Below are 20625 nucleotides of genomic sequence, written 5' to 3'. Positions count from 1 at the left end.
AATATTTAAAAACAAACCAAAATCTCCCATTTTAAAAGCAACAAACTTTTATTAATTGTAAAAAGGGCACAACATATAGGAAATAAGAAACTCAAACATAAATCATTTGGTTAATTCTTCATTATAACCATGTGTTTTTTTCAGTGTAGTAATGAAGTTCTGAATCCTTTATTTCCACTGATATCATAAAGTACCACACAGTTGTTATTAGGTTAATAATTTGGTTAGTAACACTAATAAAATCCTCTGTTATAAATTGCATAAGTTATACAATATAAAAATAATCCTCTGAGTGCATAGAAAGATGCCAGCAACTGTGCAGTATAATCAACAGACTTGTAATATGTTAATTAATACTATGGCTAATCAATAGAGCATGTCAATTTGTTTACCCACATACTAGATACCTGTGGATGCCTGTGGATATCTGCTTCTCAATGAAAAGCCCAAAGGCGTTTCAGTCACAATCCAGCAGTCTGGGGCACACCCACTGACTTCATATTGGATTGTGGCCTTCCTCTTCTAAGAACCTTGTTCCCAAGTCTTCTAGCACAAAAGCACATTTCCCTTCAAGCACTTCCAGAGAAGCTGACTGTGTGTGTTGATTTTAGGCACACACTTAAAATCAAAAGGGGATGGGGAGAATTGCCACCTTAAATATGTTGTGCAAATCCTGACCTGGCACCTGTCAGGAAATTTGGATACACTGGAACACGGTCAGTGGCGATATTTTCATTTATATCAATGCATTTATTTTATGGCAAGACTGAATAAACCCTAACAAGGAGTCACAGCAATATAATATGCTGCCAATGGCTTTGTCTCCAGCACTTGTGTCAGGGGGCGCCAACCTTTTGGACCAGTGGGCACATTTGGAATTTATAGAAAGCGACATGGGTACTAGTCGCAACAAGATCGCTGTGGGAATGTGGCATAACACCAAGTGGCAGTTGCATCAAAAAGGGCATAACAAGTTTGGACCACAAAATGTTGCAGGGGTGCCCCCTGCTCCATCTCCCCCATCAGTGGCTGCTATATCAGCCACCTCACTCACAGAATGAGCCAGTCCTCTGTTCAGAATCAAAGAGAGATGGGGTGTCCAATCTTGGAACTGGGTGAAATGTGAGCATGCTTAAGGGAGTGGTGTTTAAATATAGGACAGGCTGATTTGGTGCGAATAGGAACTGAGCGGGAAGAGCAAACAGTCTTTCATGCATTGTGGATTTTTGAGGGAATGTTTACTGAGAACTTTGGGGGACCCATAGGAGGTGTTGGCAGGTACAGTGGGGCCCACTAGTGCCACACTGGCAGCCTCTGACTTCGACTGTACCACAAAAATAATGTGTTGCCACAGTGCTCCGTTGAAAGTAAGCATTTTCTAAACCCTGTGCTAATGTTTTAAGGCCTACAGGAGTTCAAAATTCACATTCCAGGTGGCATTTGCCATGTCAGTGCATTAAGCCCTGGATCAGGCAGAGGGCTATCTTAGCTCTCTACAATTAGGCAATGAAATGACTCATGACAACCAAAAGCTTGCTTGCACTATAAAGTTTCAGTGAGTCTTACGCTGGAATTGTTACCTTGAGACGGCACCGTGCGAGCATGTTAAACCCGTGCTAAGTATCCTGGATTGTCACAAGAGACTTCGTTTCCTCTGTGGAGCCGTGACCCGCGGTCACCAGGGATAATAAGCCTAAAGAGTTGAATCTGGGTTTCTTGGCTCCTGCAAGGAGCCGATAACTCAATTTGGCCACTGTTTAAAGGGATAAAGAAGTTCAGAGGGTTGTCCTCAGCATAAGGTAGCTTAAATTGGTTAGCTATTAAACAGTTAAATGTTTTAGTCAAATAACTGCTTTACCTGTCAGTTATAAATGCACAGAAATATTATGGTATCTACCCAGGCATTTAGTGACAGGAATAGTTTTGCATGGAATAATTCAGGCAAACCATGTATTGTTTAGGCCTGGGACCCTTGGAAAACTCATACCACAACCTTCCCCCAGGCCCCACCCTTCTCTGGATGTCTCCTTGAACTGTGCTTCTGCATTCATTGCACCACCCACTTTTGCCCCTGGCTCCTCCCACCATTGGTATGTGGCTCCCACAGAAGGGATTATGGCCCTCAGGCTGAAAAAAGCTGCTTTCCATTTGTGCAACCACTAGGTACAACCCATTAATCACAGTGAAGCTTTTAAGCCCTAGCTTAACTAGGACATGTGACCAGTGTGGGCCACTGAAGCTAAATGACATTAAATTCCTTTGTCAAAAGATCTGAGTTAAGGAGATGAAAAATATAGCGTTTGAATAGTAAGCTACGGATGAGTTATCTTGGGAACTACAGCACTGAGGAAGGGACTTAATATGCTGCTAGATGCTCCGCTCATAGCGTTTGCCCCTAGCAAATAATGCAAAGCAATAATGACCCCCTTAGTGGCATCACTCTTTGCATCCCATTGCCATAAATGGGTCTCTTGGAAAAGGAAATAAGATCCAGGTTTCTGGAATTTGCAAGTGCACAGAACAGCACTTCTTTCCAGCCTGGCCCAGTTTAAAGCATCTAAAAAGAGCATGAAGGTCCATCACACCCCCGGTCATCTGAAGGTAGCACATCTACTCAAAGTTACACAAAGTAGGTGTGACTTAGCCCTCCTCAACCCTAGTCTATTTCCTACCTAACATCTGAAGCTTTCGTCTTTCCTAGCTTCACCTCCATGACTTTCCATATGTCTTTACCAGCCTTCATCTTCCGTTGTTTCCTGCGATTCCCCCTCAAAACCCCCCGTTTTCTGTCCTTTGATTCTTCTGTCTCCAGTTTTCCTCCTGCTTCCCTCTCTTTTCCAGTAGATTTTTCTTTTCTTTTTTTCCTTTTTTCCTTCCAGTCGCTGTCATCTATTCACCTGGCTACTGCCAATTTCCCTTTCCAGCCACAGCTTCCTGGCCTCAGCCACTTGTTCATTCTCCCTGGCCACAGCCACTTGCTCTCCTTGGCCACAGCTGCTTGCTCTCCCAACCCTGCTGTTTATTTTTTGTGGTCCCCAGCTGCCAATGTCTGCCTTCCCCAGCCGCTGCAGTCTGTCTCTCCTCCATGCCAAAGTTCACCTCCTCAGGTCACTTTGGTTTGTGCCATTTCTTCAGTCCTGTCCACCTAAACATCCTCCTACACTGGTTCTCATCCTTTTCTACACTGTTTTCTGAAGGGACCTGCTCTGTCAGATCCTTTTGTAGTCCATTGCTTTTCCTCAACCCCCCCAAAAGGTTTTGCATCTTTCACATGGAGAAGGTAACATTGGTTCCTTACCTGAAGGGCACTTCTCTGAGATGAAGTTCCATCACAGCCTCCTCTCCCTATCTATATGCTTCTGAGTGGCTACCTAATCCATGGAAGGGTTTCTCTGTGTTTGCTTCCAATTATCTTGCTTGCATTCTTCCAATATGTTCCTCCAATATTTTCTGTTAAGACCATTTATATGCACTCTCCTGTTATTTTCTTGAAGAAGCAGTTTGTAGCGGCTTGTCCTCTGTGCATTTTCTTCTCTGAGCTTGAGGAGGACTATGGCACGCCTACTACTTGCAACTCTGAGTGCATTTCTGGCGTTTGTGGCGCTACAATCCACCTGATGGACCTTCCTTCCAGAGAAATGACCTTTCCCTCTAGAGCACATCTGGTGGAGGGCAGTGGGGAAAGTCCCATTGAGCAAGTGGAAGTTGCTGAATACCACCCATTCCAAGTGCATTACTGTGGGCACAAATTTCCCTTCAAAGCTGCTCGTAATTCTGTAATATCGGTCAGGGCCGTTGCTTAGAAAGCCATGGCTCAAAGCTAGGGTTACAGAGCACATGAACATTTGCCCCAATCTGAAGCTTAGGAGCTTGACATGGGGGCACTGAAATTATCAGATGGATATTTTTCTGTTAATTAATTCATCTAGCTGGGTAGTCCAACCAACTTGAAGCACATACTCAATTGTGCTGCAGTTAGAGTAACTGAGATCCCTTCACTAGTACACATAATCCTAAAACTAGGTATATTATATTTTATTCAAAAATGTTATGTTCCATGCTTTTCCAGACTCTTTAAGTCTAGGACTTGACAGCAGACTATTTATACAGAAACTAGCAAGAAGATGAAAAGCTGGACATGCCTATATGAGATGCAAGCAAGTCTGTCAGAAATGCATAGAAATGCCAAGATTTCCTTACTAATTTATCTTGGTATTAAAAATAATTTTTGCTATTTAAAATGCTACAAGATTACTTTCCTTTAAATAGTTAATAGTTTCAAGATCAGAGGAAAATTAGGATAAGAGGCTAAGTGGGGGTTGTGCTCATTTCATGTGTGGCATCAGGCTCTGGAGTGAAGTTGCATTCTTAATAATCCTTCTGGAAGCCTCTCACTCCAATAATAATAATAATAATAATACCCCCAGCCATCAACAGATACTACCAGCCATTCTGTATTGTTTACTGGCAAGCAATAATGAGTTAGACACACACCCTAACGGTTTCGGTCAACATATTTACAGCTTGGGTTAACACGGTAAATATGTTCAAATATTTGACCTGAGCACCATCTTGAAGAAATCACAGCTGATTTAGCCACTTGGTGACGGTTTTAACTCAGCCAAATAAAGTGTCAGAATTCTTGAACCTTCCTCCCCAAAGGAATGGGCATCTGGACCTAACTGGTCCAGTCTCCCAGGCCACAACGTACCACTGGGAGATGGGATGGGGAGGAGAGTCGTTCCCTGCTTGTCAGTTCCAAACTGTACAGACCTCTCCCCTTGTGGAAGCTTACAGGTGGCTTGTCCCATTAGTAGCAGTGAGGCTAGGGGGATCATCTCAGGCTACTGTTCTGCCTCTAACAACCCTGACATTCCTCGTGACATGCGTAAGTGGTGAGATATATCCCAACATGCCATTCTCCAAAGGATGCTGTATTAGCAGTTTGAAACACTTCGCCAGAGAGACTAACCTGTGACCCTCAAGATACTCTTGCTTGGACTCCAAATCCCATCAGTCCAAGCTAGATAAGTCAATAGGCAGGGGTGATGGGAAGTGAAGCCAAACAACAACTGCAGAGCCACAGAACAGCCACTCCTGCACTAGGCTAGTGTAACTACTGTTTGAGAGCCCAGGTTTCCCCTTCTTCCTCTTACCCTTTCTCCTGCAAAGTAGCTTATTCTCAAGCTAACACATTTGAACACTGGTTATACTAGGAGTCTCTGCATGCTAAGTATCCAATTACAAGTGTTAAATGTGTTCCGGGTTCTCTCCTTCAATGTAAGTGCTCCTGCTCTTTTTAATAAGTAGCAATTATTAGAGCAATTTAATTTAAGTCTTTCCCTGAGAGCTTCTAACTCTGCAGTGTTCAGAGATGTAATGATTTCCTAGCAAGAAACACTGCTGCATGAAGAGAGAGGCAATAATCTGTTGCTGCTTAGTATCCTATCCAAAAACATTACTTCACTGCCAGTTTACTCAAAAATTAACTGCAGACACTCTAAGTGGACATTCTAATCCTACAAACACTTAAGTAGGAACAAGCCCAAATGTTTTCAGCAGAACTTGCTTCCAAGTAAGTGTGCTTTATAGGTTAACGCTGTCTTCCAAGGTAAAGTAGAATCTGAGGTTATAGCCCTTGCAAAATCCTAGGTTTAACTGTTAAATACTAGTGACAGGTTTTTCATTTGAATAGCTAGTAAGTCAACTTTGATGCTTTCTTATTGTAACAAGGCCTTTCAGTTAACGTTGGTGCAGCATTTCTAAACAGAAAGTCATTATCACTCATCGTCAAAACCAGCTCCAGTTCTTGGAAATCCTGAAGCCTTGATACATCTTTGTCCTGAAAGAAATAAACACAATAAATTAAAAATGATGTCTATACTAATAAGAGGCATGCTAGTCCAAATGATGCAACGATTTCGGCTCACCTTTGTGTTGCGCTACATCTTGCATATTTAATTTTGATGTTCCAACTGACTGCAGGAAAGAGAAACTGGACAACAGGATCCACGCCATTGCCTGGGCTGAGAGACCAGTTGCCCTTTTGGTTCCTCTCCTCCCTGAACTGTTTTCATTCAAGCTGATCATTATTAAGAACTTCGTTAACTTTAAGAAATGGTGTTTTGAGTTTGTATGCTCTGCCCTTCCCATCCCCATTTCCTTTTGTGCTGTGTCTTTTAGACTGTAAGCCTACCAACAGAGACTGTCTTCCTTTTAATTTGTACACAGCACTTAGTAGATTTTAAGGGATGAACTCAACATAGCACTAAGAAGTTGTTTCATCAGGCAAACAGAAATACTTGTGCTGACAGAGAAATCTGCCCTTCCTCTGCTGGCATGCTGTTTCAGATGTTCTCCCAACATCCCCTGCCTATTTGTGGGGTTATGGGGAGTGCAGATGGGGGGAAAGCCTTGTTGTGCTAGCAGAAGTAGGGGTTCTGGTGGTAGGACTTGTTAGCCGTGTTTTATAAATGATTACTGTTGATGAGAGATCCAGAGCAATTTAGTTGCAGTTGTCCCATTGAAACCAGTGTGAAAAATCAATCATGGTTGATATTGAAATCAATGAGAGTTATCTTCAACAAACAGTTTGGATCCAACCCAATGTTTTATTCTTGGACCTATGACTTGATTCTCCATGTGTTCTTGCCAGCCTATGCTCTGTGAGGGTCTTTACATGGAGATTGCTAAGAGATTAAGAAATTTCTTATGCTATAGCTTGAGTCTTCTAGAAATACAGCAAACCAAAGGGTTACCACTTTTAATGCTGCAAAAATGGATTTTCAGACTGTCAGTGCAAACTTATGCATGCTTTCTCAGAAATAAGTCTTATGGTACACATTAAAACTTACTTACAGGCAGGTGTGCATAGGATTACAGCCTTAGTTTGCCAGAGAGACATAAGCTCAAACAGAGTACAACAGGGAGTTAATGCTTGTGGGCAGCTATTGTTCAAGTGAAGCCTTTACTTTCTATCCAAATCTATTTGCATTAAATAGGAGAAAGTGTGCCTTCTCCAACTATGTTGCTATCTGCATGTGTGAAGGAGAATGAGTGCATAATTTATGCTATATCCTTGCCACAGAGTGTGAATATTATTATTATTTTATATTATTCTATGTACACCACTCACTTTTTTAAAATTGAACCGTTCAAAAAGTTTTCAAAACAGATAAATGAAAAGTTCCCTTTAGAAACCTGGAATGAATTTTGCTTTTCTTAAAAAAGTCCAAGCTAAAATGCCTATTCTGACAATGTTGCTTGCTGGCAAAGTACTTTGAACCAGCTAAGGGTTATCAATATGAATGCAGTTCCCCTTCTGTTGGGACTCCATATACGTCGTCCTATCAGGAAATCAGCGAGAATGCCAATCAGATGTTCCAGAGGAGGCAGCGGGGGCTAGAGTTGATTGATTTGACCAGGGCTACATCTGTATAACTGGATTGGGAGCCAGAGCCTTTAAGAGGATTTGTGCTCCAATTCAGTTCAGCTTGGCTAGAGCAACTGAGAGCACAGGTATTTGAAACACCTACATCAACAAAATTAAGTCCACCATGCCAGGCTACAAAAATAAAGCAGACAGTACCACATTGTAAAATGGGGGGAAAGGCAGTGCTTCCTATTTGATCACCTAGCACTAAAGTGGATCACAGCCGGATTAAACTGACCAGCGGGCCGGATTAGGCCCCCAAAACGGACTTTGGACTTGCCTGGGTTATGGTGACTAGTGAATAGCGCGGGAATATCTTGATCTTGTATTATTTGCGCAGGAAAAGTCCTCTCATTCTATCATGATGAGGAGGGCAGGCAGAGATTCCAATTCTAAGAGGGCTTTTTCTTTTTAAGCATCTCTTTTCAGAAGGCGTTCTTTATTTAAAACATAAGGTTTAAAACTACAGATATGAAACGTTCACAAGGGATTGGATGCTTATGAAGACTGCTGTGGGCAACATGTGTACTGCAGGATAGTCCCACTGACGTCAAGAAATGTTGGTGTAAGAACTGTAGTATCCGTAAATGCAGGTTGGGGGAAGATGATACTGTTATAATTACCCTGAACATAGTATGAAAACTTGAATAATCATAAATTATAATAAATATCTGAAGGAATGGGTCTTGGTTATTAGCTGCCAATATTTTTGAGAAAATGAAAGCCAGCCTGGGTTATTACTCCAGCAGGATAATTGGCTTTAGTAAAAGGAACCAAATGGATAAAATATCTCAATTCCAGCAGGGCTTTTGATAATGTTCCATATGCTTCTCTTACAAGTAAATTGGAGAAGGGTGAATTGGAACATGCTGCCATGAGGCAGGTGTACTTTTGGCTGGGAAGCTACACACAAGATGTTCCAGCATGCTGTGGATTTTAGCCAGAGTAGCTATTAGTGGATTGCTATTGTTTGAATTGGGGAGCTAAATGACGTTCCACAGGGATCTGCCCTGGACCAGCACTAGTGAGCATTTTTATTAACAGCTTGGAAAAAGCAATGATGAGTGCGCTAAGATTTTACAATCTGAACTGCAAACACAACAGAGGGGAAATCAGCGCACTTAACTCAAAGCAAATGTTTATGTGGGGTGGAGCACCCGAAACAAAAAATCTAGGAAAAGAGTGAGCGAGCTGGGCATTCGGACTGCAACAGGAGATACTACAGCAGATACTACAGCTGGTAGGCAAGAAGATTGGTCATGCGTGTGGCTACAGCAGCTCGCCGTTAGCTAGCACAGAGCTGATGTGCCCAGCAGTTGTGCAAATAAGTTATTGTATGGAAGACAGAAAAAACCTAAACTATTCTGACCTGCAAATTCTGAAGTTAGCATCTTGTACTGGCCTCAGGGAGAATTCAGGGAGACAACTCAATTCCTTGAATTGTCAAGATTCTAACATGCATGGCACACCAAGCATCACATGGCCATCTGTCAGGGATGCTGTAGCTGCATCCAGCACATTGAGGTTGGACCAAAAACGTCCAGGTTTCCTTCCAACTCTAAACTCTAAGACGCTTTGAATCCATGTGGTTTACAGATTGTGTGTGTTGCCCAGTCCTAACCTATGGGTTATACTAAACTGCAACTGCAAAAGGAATCAGAAGCTGGTATAACCAATGTCAGAGACACAGAAGCAGTGATGCTGAATAACTTTGGGTCCAATTTCAGCTCTCAGGTATGCAGCTGAAAGCCATTGGCCCACATCTGGATGTAGCTATGTGCAAAACCTACTTAAATAAGAACCTCAGAAAGAAAAGTCACACATAGTGGCCTCAGAAGTTGTATAAGGACAGCATTTCCATTACATTACTTGGGGATGGAAAACCCTTATCTTCACCTGCCCTGAGCAGGGGCAAATGAGAATATATAGATTGTGTGCATTTGGATGTGTATGTTTCTCCAACCCTTTGAATATCTATACCTACATCTGAGAATAGGAACTTCCAGTATCAAACTACACAGGTGGTAAATCCTCTTGCACATAACATGCAACATGCAGTGCAGGTTTGCACATGGCTTGCTGCCGTTCTGCACACACAAAACTCCCTCCTGCATGGACTGAAATTTTAAAAAGACCTGGAGTGGGAACATAGTTGTCCTACTCATTAGCAATGAGATGCAACCAAAAATTCAACATAGCACAGAGAGAGACAGAGAGATTCCACTGAATCTTTGCGCCCAGTGCTTTTGACTTTTAGTCATTTTTATTGGAGTATCCAATTTCCATCATTGCACCGATTTTCTAAATTGATATTTAGAATATAACAAAGTCTTATTGACACAGAAATCTGCTCCGGCACCAAAATCTGACATTAGCATTAGCACCAAAATGCCAGTGTCAAATATGAACTCCAAAACCTAAACTGATCACTACGGGAGAAATAAGACCCATCAAGTAATCTATTGCCTACACACTTAAGTGACCTATTCTTGTCCAGGCAGAGTTACACTGCTGAAATGCTACTACCATACTTCTGATTTAAAAGTCTCGGGAAATAATTCAGGTATCTTAAGCACCCCACCACACAATCTCTTAAATGCATAAAACAGGCCTGCAGAACCCAGGCTAAATGCAGTATGTCAGGCGAAAACCCTCGTCAAGCAAAAAGTCTCCAGCCTTTGCTGCTTTCCTCAGGGTTCAAACCCTGGGAAGTTATGAAACACGAATCAGATATAGCCACTGGACTGCATTCAGCTTCATGCGTCATTCTACAGGTCTGGCATCAGCAAAAGAAAAAGAATAAAAAAAGAAACAGAGGAACGAGGACAGAATAAGGATCTTACCTTTCTCAATACTGTATTGGGAAGTTTCCTTATTTTCTCCACGTGTTCCGGGTTAACCCCCAGCTCACAGCAGCTTACTCTGAGCAATTCTTTGTAAGTCAGTTCTTGCCGATCCAGTTCAATTTCAATGAAATCGTTCTCTTTTAGAGTACGGTTCTGAACTCGGACCTTAAGCACCAGTTCTAATTTTAAAAGACACACACAACCACAATTGTTAGGAGCATTAATAATAAGCACTTGGCAAATGTTATTGGGTAGTAATTAAATTTCAAAAAGTTGCCTTGTTTCCCTTTTGGCAATCCCTTTTTCTAACTTGTGAACTGCCCTGCAACTTGCGGGTATAGGGCGGTATAAAAATTTAATAAATAAATAATAATAATAATAACAATAACAACTTCAACGTGATGCTTGCCATGGAGTAGCAATGAGGCTCCTGGACTAGAGATGGGGAGCTTCAGCCCTCCAGATCTCTATCTGAGCCTCAGAATGCTCCTCAGCCCTGCTTGCCACCTTCCTCAAGTGTATTTGCCTGGCTGCATGGTCTCCTTCAACTGTCTGCGTAGAGCAAGGTGTGTGTGAGTAGACACTAACCTACGATACAAAGGTAGCATTTACATTCACTGATCTGCCCACTTTTCCCCAGGCCCTGCCCACCACTGGAATGTGGTCCAGAATATAATGCAACCATTAAGCTGAAAAAGCTTCCCCAGTCTGTGCTAGACCAAACCTGCCATCACATGAAACCCTCGAGTTGGGGGGGGGGCAGGGGGAGAGGGGGAGAGAGGGGGGGGGAGAGGCAGGCAATTGACAAGGTCCTTGAATATGCAGGTGCAGCCATAAAACACATTTCCACTGTCATCAAACACGGCCCATGGTGTAACTGCAAATCTGCATCTTTTCACAGTTCAGCTTTGGGTGGTTGCTCTCATGGGGCCTGCATGAGTATCAGGGCTTCCATCAGAAAATGTGGGCCAAGTCTACTATTGCTTGATGCATGCAGAGCTGCCTAGCAGCGGCAGAAAAAAAGCAGGGATATAACCCTCCTCATGGCCATGCTATCTCTGCCTTTAGCAGAAAGAACCAGCCTTAAGTATTTTTGCACTGTAAGTTGCCTCAATAAGGTTTTGAAGGCCCAAAACAATGAAATAAATAATACTACTTCGGTAATATGCCTAGATACGCATTCAATTTAAGCAACAGCAATTAAGGCTAATAAGCATTATTGTTTGTGGGGAAAGAGGAATCTATGGTACCCCTAATGATACACTATCATTTAGAGCTCAGGAATAACAACTTCAATAAATCAATTTTTCTATATCTGCAATAGGCCAAACAAAAACAGTGAATTGATTTGGCAGGGGGATATAGAATCCATTTAGTTTCGTAACATAAGGAGTAATTTCTACTACTAAAATATACGGTGGTACCTCTGGGTGCGAACGGGATCCATTCTGGAGCCCCGTTCGCATCCAGAAGCGAACGCAACCCGTGTGCGCGGATCGCAATTTGCTGCTTCTGCGCATGCACGTCACGTCATTTTGACCGTCTGCGCATGCGCGAGCGGTGAAACCACACAACCACAATTGTTAGGAGCATTAATAATAAGCACTTGGCAAATGTTATTGGGTAGTAATTAAATTTCAAAAAGTTGCCTTGTTTCCCTTTTGGCAATCCCTTTTTCTAACTTGTGAACTGCCCTGCAACTTGCGGGTATAGGGCGGTATAAAAATTTAATAAATAAATAATAATAATAATAACAATAACAACTTCAACGTGATGCTTGCCATGGAGTAGCAATGAGGCTCCTGGACTAGAGATGGGGAGCTTCAGCCCTCCAGATCTCTATCTGAGCCTCAGAATGCTCCTCAGCCCTGCTTGCCACCTTCCTCAAGTGTATTTGCCTGGCTGCATGGTCTCCTTCAACTGTCTGCGTAGAGCAAGGTGTGTGTGAGTAGACACTAACCTACTATACAAAGGTAGCATTTACATTCACTGATCTGCCCACTTTTCCCCAAGCCCTGCCCACCACTGGAATGTGGTCCAGAATATAATGCAACCATTAAGCTGAAAAAGCTACCCCAGTCCGTGCTAGACCAAACCTGCCATCACATGAAACCCTCGAGTTGGGGGGGGGCAGGGGGAGAGGGGGAGAGAGGGAGAGAGAGAGAGGGGGGGGGGGAGAGGCAGGCAATTGACAAGGTCCTTGAATATGCAGGTGCAGCCATAAAACACATTTCCACTGTCATCAAACACGGCCCATGGTGTAACTGCAAATCTGCATCTTTTCACAGTTCAGCTTCGGGTGGTTGCTCTCATGGGGCCTGCATGAGTATCAGGGCTTCCATCAGAAAATGTGGGCCAAGTCTACTATTGCTTGATGCATGCAGAGCTGCCTAGCAGCGGCAGAAAAAAAGCAGGGATATAACCCTCCTCATGGCCATGCTATCTCTGCCTTTAGCAGAAAGAACCAGCCTTGAGTATTTTTGCACTGTAAGTTGCCTCAATAAGGTTTTGAAGGCCCAAAACAATGAAATAAATAATACTACTTTGGTAATATGCCTAGATACGCATTCAATTTAAGCAACAGCAATTAAGGCAAATAAGCATTATTGTTTGTGGGGAAAGAGGAATCTATGGTACCCCTAATGATACACTATCATTTAGAGCTCAGGAATAACAACTTCAATAAATCAATTTTTCTCTATCTGCAATAGGCCAAACAAAAACAGTGAATTGATTTGGCAGGGGGATATAGAATCCATTTAGTTTCGTAACATAAGGAGTGATTTCTATTACTAAAATATACGGTGGTACCTCTGGGTGCGGAACGGGATCCATTCTGGAGCCCCGTTCGCATCCAGAAGCGAACGCAACCCGTGTGTGCAGATCACAATTTGCTGCTTCTGCACATGCACGTCATGTCATTTTGACCGTCTGCGCATGCGGTGAAACCTGGAAGTAACACCGTTACTTCTGGGTCGCCGCAGCGCGCAACCCAAAAATACTTATCTTGAAGCTACTTCAACCCGAGGTATGATTGTACTGCCACTTATATAATCAATAGGCAATGGGTATGAGTTCTGTAAATCCACAGTAGTGACCATCCTCTGCTTGGTGTGAGAGGGAATAATTTAGCACTATTTAATGCTCATATGAATGTGCCTGGGGGCAGTGATCATGATTGGGCTCACCCAAGCATATTTGATAACATGTCTGGAAATAATTGCCATATGTAGGCTCTTCCCATGTGATTCGAGGACTCTGCCTGTTTGACAGATATATAAATTGTGCAGACACGGCCTACACGCAGTTTTATCTCCCCATAGATTTTCCAGACATTACATTGAATGCACACAGTGGTTAGTTAGGGCCGCCGTCCCTCTTCTATACACCTTCAGACAAATGTCTTATTAGTGCTTATGTGACTGTTTCCCAGGCAGCTAGACAACTCCCCCAGAAACTTTGTGGGATTTCATTTAGGGATCACTGTCTTGACCACTGGGTTGTATGAAGTGACAGAAAATTCAGGAAGGGACTTCTGACCAAGGAAGATTATAAACCAAACCAAACTCTGCACTAATTGATTTGTTATCCTGTCCAATTTCTGTTCAATCTACACACAGTTTTTATTCTAATTGTTTTCACCAAAAGGCAGCACTAAGCTATCTTGAAAGCTTAACAGCTGAGGTTACCTTGCATGTTACTAAGGGGGAATGTTCCGGTGAAGAAAAAGGGCTGAAATGTTGGGACAGGTCCAGCACAGGGACCATTTGGTGGCTGTTTAGCTGCAACAGGGGAAGAGAGCGTCCTGTTTGGAGGAAGAGGCATCTGGTGACCGTGACCATTCTGGACTGCAGGCTCTGGGGATTCCGCTGCCATTGCCCTTGTCATGTCCCCATTGGACCCCAGAGGGGAAAGCTTTTCATGTTGCAACATGGTAGTGCCAGGTGCCTGAACTTGAGGTAAAGAAATGGGGCAGTCTTCATTGTGCTGTTCTAAGGAAGGGGAAAGTCTTCCATTCAAAGAGGAAGCTGAGGTGCTGGTAGTGCTGCTACTCATGGAGTTGTACACATAAGGGAAAGGTGGGTTAGCCAAGTAATTGGGGATAATGGGCAAGGCGGAATCTTTCTTCTCATCCGGAAGCTCCTCAGCATCTTCCACTGCAAAATAAAGAATAGCTCTAAATAAAGGCAATTTCCAACTAAACATACAGAGGTTTGGTGAGTAACCCAGCAGGGGAGAAAGAGACAGAACTAGCACTGCTAAGCTAGCTGTACATGTTAAAATTACATTGTGCACATAAAAATAAATTAAGCATTTCTAACGCTATAATAAAATGCAATCATTTGATACTTCTATTATGCAGTTCGATATTAAATTAAATATCACAAAAATTATCCCTGCACATCCCCACCTGGGATTAACGAGGGGCTGCATTTTTAACCAAGTCAAAGTTCAGCAATCAATTTTTGATGGTTACAGTCTTCCTTTTTCCAAATCAGTATCTGTACACATCAATGCTGATTCTAGTGAAAGGATTAAAGGAGAGTTGGGGGAGAAAGTTACAAGGGCAGGAAGATCATGCTGTTTCATCTTCATTGAATCATTATGGATTCCCTTCGGCACCAAAATATTTTTGACAGTTATTAGTATCAACCGATCATTTTACCTCCCAGCATCTTCCTAATTTCCCTCTTTGATGTTAACTGGGCTGGTGTTTCTTCTTTAACAGTCAGAGCGTCCTTATCAGCGCCAGCATGTAGCAAGTACGATACCACTTGAGCATGGTTCCGTTTGCAGGCCCAATGCAAGCAAGTCCTGCACAAGGCAAATGTAACAGCTAAGTTTGGGGGGGTGCAAACACACTACATTAAATAAAAATAAAAACTGATGTACTATATCCGTTGAAAAATAATGACAGCCTACCTTAAGCTGAGCAGTTTTGCTATTCTTACAGATTTTTTAATATTTCTTATACATTCCTATAGTGACACCTACTGGCAGAATCCTTCCCTATTGCAAATCACAGCGCTTCAAAGTTCATTACAGCACTTCTAGTTTCACAGCTTTCACATGCAGTTCTCTAGCAGCAAGGCCAAAGAGATGAGCCCACACTCTAAACCTCCAATATCTGGGGCACACTTAAAAACAACAACTGAATTAAGATTCGAGGCACATTTCCCCTTCCTGGAAAAACAAACAAGCCCAAACCCATTTTTAGAAAGGATTTCACTGATTTAATGCAATTACCTACATAATTTACTTAAGTTGACAAAGTATAAATACAAAACATTTATTTCCTCCCCCTCCAAACAACATCTCAGTGTAACAGCAAACTACTGCTTTGATAAAGGCAGTCTTGCATATACCCAAATCCGCAGTCAGGCAATACCTTCGTAAACAGAATTCTCGTGTTCAAGTCTAGTGTATTTGGGGTGATTTGGATAAAAAGGCACAGAACTTTTTCCTTTTGTATGTCTGCAAACCTTGGGAGTTTCCCATAGTCTGCTGTTATGTGCAGATGGCACCAGGGTGACTACAAAAGGATCCACACGCACTAATTGACTATGTAATTATGAGGAATGGTGATAATTAAAGCTCCAGTGGGGCAGAGGAGACCTCCTCCTGCAACTCTGTATGGTTTATTACCCTGCCCCTTTCCAAACAATGTCCAGTGAGGGCAAGTAATTCTTCTGCACCTTTGAAGCAACTGAAGCTGGACCATCCAATCAAGACTCAGGGTTTATCTACACGTCCTGCTGCAGGGCAAGGGGAAAACTGAACCCATGTCTAGAAAACCACTTGGACCCATGCTTTCTAGGTACAGCACAAGCAGAAGTGTGGGCAAGCCTATAGTGATGTTGACCTTTTCAAGCATGGCCACCCTACTATCCTGCAAAACTGCTATTTCTTTGTTTAGTGCATTTGTCTACCTTCTTTCTTCCAAGATGCTCAAGACAGCACACATCAGGTTATCCTATTTTTATCTTAAGAGCAACCCAATAAAGTAGGTTATGCTGAGTGTAAGACCATCCAGTGAGATGCCTAAGTGAGCAAGGATTTGATTCCAAGTCTCTATAATCTACCGGTAATTTCAACGCTTTTTCCAGTTCAACAAATAGTGCCCAGTTATGCAGTGCCAAAAAAGTATGCAGGCATAATTGAAAAGGACATAGATTTGCATATGATAACGTATGTGCATTGATGCAGGTTTAGAATAATTACTATAATTTAAAATATATACAATGCATCTCAGTCTAGATGAGACAACTACAATCAAGTGACCCATTTGTCTGATGTCCAGTTGTTGATGGAGTAACGTCAAAGCCAGGGGTCTGCAACCTTTAAGACAAAAAGAGCCACTTGGACCCGTTTCCGAAGAAAAAAAACCTGGGAGCTGCAAAACTCGTCATTATAAAAATAACTTTTTTATCATTTCTTTGTTTGACCCCTCAGAATTACTCCTCCTCATAGAAATAAACGTTAAATTAACAAGTTACCTTTTTGTGTGTGTGTGTTCTTCACTCCCCTTCAAAACAGTGACCAGCGTACATGCCCCCTTTCAATGCAGTGACCAGCTTACATGCCCCTTACAATGGGGCGGGCGGGCGGGCGGGAAGGTGACGTCGGGATGGTGCGTGACTAACGCACGCACCTCCCCCATGCGACGTCACAGCCAGTACAGCGCCCGCCACAGTGGGGAGTGTCAGGGCACACAATGCGCCTCCTCCCCTCGCTAGTATCCGCCCCGGAGCCGCGGCAAAGGTGTAAAAGAGCCACATGCGGCTCCGGAGCCGCGGGTTGCAGACCCCTGGTCAAAGCTCTTGCCCTCCTTTATTCAGGTTCATCTTTAAACCAGACTTGGACTTGACAGCCCTTCAAACAGAGGGGGACACCTTCAAATAGAATCCTGTCCTCTCTAAAGCAGGGCACTTGGTCACCCTAGTTCATTACTACTTATTTTATCTCACTGTGCTCTCAAGATTCTTTTTAAAATATTACTTCTGCTAGAAAAGGTCACAGATCATTACCAATAAAAACCATTTCCATTATAAAGCTATTCACTTTCAGAACCATATGGTTGATTTTGAGACTACTGTACTGCAGTATTAGACTTTGTTAAATGGTCAACGAAGTCATATAACTCTAACCAATGTTAAATTTTCTGTATTTTCTAACATATTTAGTATACAATACTGATTTTGAGATTGCCAATAGTTTACTGTACAGTCCTGTACTATAATTCTCTGGGTATAGGATGGTATATTAATTAATAACAATTAATTTATAACTACATTAATATTGTTAGTTTTTTCTCTCTCCAGTGTGCAGTTATCTATCATTGTATCATTCTGACAAAGTTTTGCTATATTCTTCTACTCTGAACAAATCTCAAAACAATTTTGTGCCACATGCAAATCTCACTAATTCACTCCTTCCCTTTCCAAGGCAACTTCATGTCACACCAAAATCACAATACATTTCCATAAGACCAACCAACAAGAGTAGAAGAAAAGAAAGCACAGTGGCCATACATTCAATTTATATTACAAAAAATTGATAACTTTTACTTTATGAGAACTTTTAGAAATATAAGAATATAATTGCTAAAATGTGAGATTCACCTCACAAAAGCCAACAAAAGAGAAAGGCACTTGTGATTTAACAAGCAGACAAACAGATCTCTTCAGTGTGATGTAGACACTGCTAACAAGATTAAAATAAACTTTTGAACACAATAAAACATAACAGCAAATGCATTGTCTGACCCTCCTTTTAGGAATTTTAGAATGGATGAATAGCAAGAAGAAAAAGACTTTTAAAATATCACTCCAAACTCCGTAACCAAGTCTACCACACACCGCTCTCTGAAAATGCCAATACGTATGGTATTGCCCAAAAGCTGCCGATGCAATTCACTTGCTAAATGCTCACCAGCCGTTGATTTCGTTTTGAGAGTTCACACTGACGCCACATTCCACCAATCGCTGAACTTCTTCAACATCCCCCAAAGCAGCGGCTTCTCTCAGTCGCTCCTGAAGCTCTTTTTCCTCTGCTGCAGAGCTCATGTTACAAAATTATCTTTGCAGTAAAACTTTGGGATTGTCGAATGGAGCCGCCTACTGCGAACGACGGATCATCTTATAAAACTAGTCCATCAGAGGCAGGAAGAATCCGATCCGTCCTGAAAGAAAAGTCTCACGCCTTAGTCCTTTTTCATCTTAAACTCATATGCGGCTGTTTCCTACCTATGGCTCATAAATCAAACAGTTTCACATTTCTGAAGGCCATTTTCCCCTAATTGCATAGTCTAGAGCGGATACGGCTTCCTCCTTCTCGCAGGGGGACTCTATTAAGTGCGACAACAATGACCTAGATATTTAGTTCCTACCAACAGTCCGGCACGCGAACATTCACGCGCTCCTGCAATCTTGCAGAACACTTTCATTTTTTCCCCATTTGCTCATACGGGTTGCTATTTAAAATATAAGCAGTCTTTCTCGCGATCACTACTTTATACCACAACCTATCCCAGCTCCAGATCTCTCTGCATTTTATTGCTTGTGCTTCCACTGAAAAGGATCGTCAGTTTCCCTGCCTTCTCCGGTGGCAGATTCCTAGCGCGATGTACGCTGCAAACAAATCTGTTAACACTACTGATCCAAACGTACTAAAACAGCGAGCCAGTTCCTTGCAAAACAGGAAGGTATGAGGCGTCAAGAGATGATGCTGGAGCCCAGAAAAAAAACTGTAGCAGTTCTAAACGGATGCAGAACAGGCTACAGCGGTAAATCTAAAATAGCTAAATACAATGTAGAGCAGCCCTTTTGAAATATTGGACTTGGTAAATTTATGTCTCCCGAGTAATCTGCCAATGCTGTCCCCAGTTTTATTACAATGTGCACATTTTGTAATATAATTAAGGTTTCTTAGAGTCCATGTTGCAGATTGCTTCTTAAAATGGAACAGGAGAGTGCTTGCTGTCTGAATTATGATGGCCAGACACACAGGACAGCAGTTTCTCAGTTGGGGCGTTATAGCCATAGAATGCTCTCCTAAGGGAAAACCACTCAAGTCCATCACTACTGGCCTGTCCCATTACTTAACATATTTTAGTGCAGTAGGACTGAGTCACTATTTTGACAGTTTGTAGGGGGTTCTGCCAGAGGTGTACTTTCCCTATTTTGGTTGTGTTTTTTTTAATGATTCAATATTGTTTAAGGTGCCTAGTAGTCTTTTTAAAAAAGAAAGGTGGGGCATAAATATATTAAGAAAATATGGGAAAATAAATAATATAAACAAAACTTTAGTGCCAAGTTCCTTCTAGCAGAAAAACAAATGTGCACCATTGTTTTGCAGGATAATTAATGGTTAAGATTTTGTGTTCTGTTTTTGTTTTAATGATACTGTTTTTGCACTGAACACTGTACTGTGATTGCATAATAAAAGTTCACATTGATTGATCCAGAACCAAACACTTGTCCAGATCTAACAGTCATTTTCAACTAAAATAAAATGTTTTAAACCCTGGGAATACTAAGAAATTTACTTGGAATGGGTGGGATTCTCCATGAAAAAAAAATCTGTGTGTTTTTTTCACAGGTACAATGATACGATAGGCAGAGAAGCCTTTAGAGAACGAAAGGTTGGCAACTCATATAAACAAGGAGCCAAATATGACTTCCCTTCTGTGTACCGTTCACAAATTCAGGACAATACTTGGCTGACAATAGTTCTCTTTTGGGGGAAATTCTGACTTAGCTCAGAAGCATATCCCATTATGCTCAGGACTAGTGTTTAGGATTGCAGTTTGAGTCTCATGTACTCAGCCTCAGGTGTCAGATGTTTTATAAACAAAAACTGGCCATATTTTATCAAGTGATTGTATAATGATTCTGTCTCACAGCATGAGACTATTTTTTAAAGTACTCCTTGTCAAATTTAATTCCTTTGTGTTATTGAGCTGTGGGGAAACACCTACGCACTGCCTTTCCCATTGGGGTTCTAATAGTAACAGGTGCAGGACTGAAGGTTCGTTAAGCAAATGTGGGACCAGAGGATTATTTAAAACAAAGCTGAATAGAGCCATTGTTTGTATATTGAGGCTCTGAGAGGCTTGGGTAACGGGACTTGGATTTTATAGTTTGTACAGTTGGAAGGGACCACAAAGGTCATCTTTTGCTCAAACCCATGATCTAGAGTAAGATTCTCCTGCTCCACCGACTGAGCTATCTCCTGTATTTGTCACTTTTTTCTTTTCTTTCAGAAACGAAAACTCAAGCGGCTTACAAAAAAAAGAGAACAACAAAGCGACTTAAAATACAGCAGTGTTATGTATAGAAGAGCAGA

At 42.0% G+C, this 20625-nt stretch overlaps 1 protein-coding gene across 1 annotated transcript; it reads right to left on the bottom strand.

The window, feature by feature from the left end:
- Positions 1-29: 29 nt before the first annotated feature.
- Positions 30-18344, bottom strand: ANKRD40 (ankyrin repeat domain 40; the record flags this gene model as incomplete). Its single annotated transcript, XM_083487250.1, has 5 exons — positions 30-5842; positions 10276-10457; positions 13968-14435; positions 14945-15093; positions 18211-18344. The coding sequence occupies 5 exons, from the start codon at positions 18342-18344 to the stop codon at positions 5696-5698; spliced, it is 1080 nt and encodes a 359-aa protein (XP_083343376.1). The 3' UTR covers positions 30-5695.
- Positions 18345-20625: the final 2281 nt, after the last annotated feature.

The sequence above is a fragment of the Podarcis liolepis genome, assembly GCF_965112155.1.
Source record: "Podarcis liolepis genome assembly, chromosome: 2".
NCBI lineage: Eukaryota > Metazoa > Chordata > Lepidosauria > Squamata > Lacertidae > Podarcis > Podarcis liolepis.
Note: the sequence above shows the minus strand (reverse complement) of the source record. Positions and strands in the feature narration are given on the sequence as shown.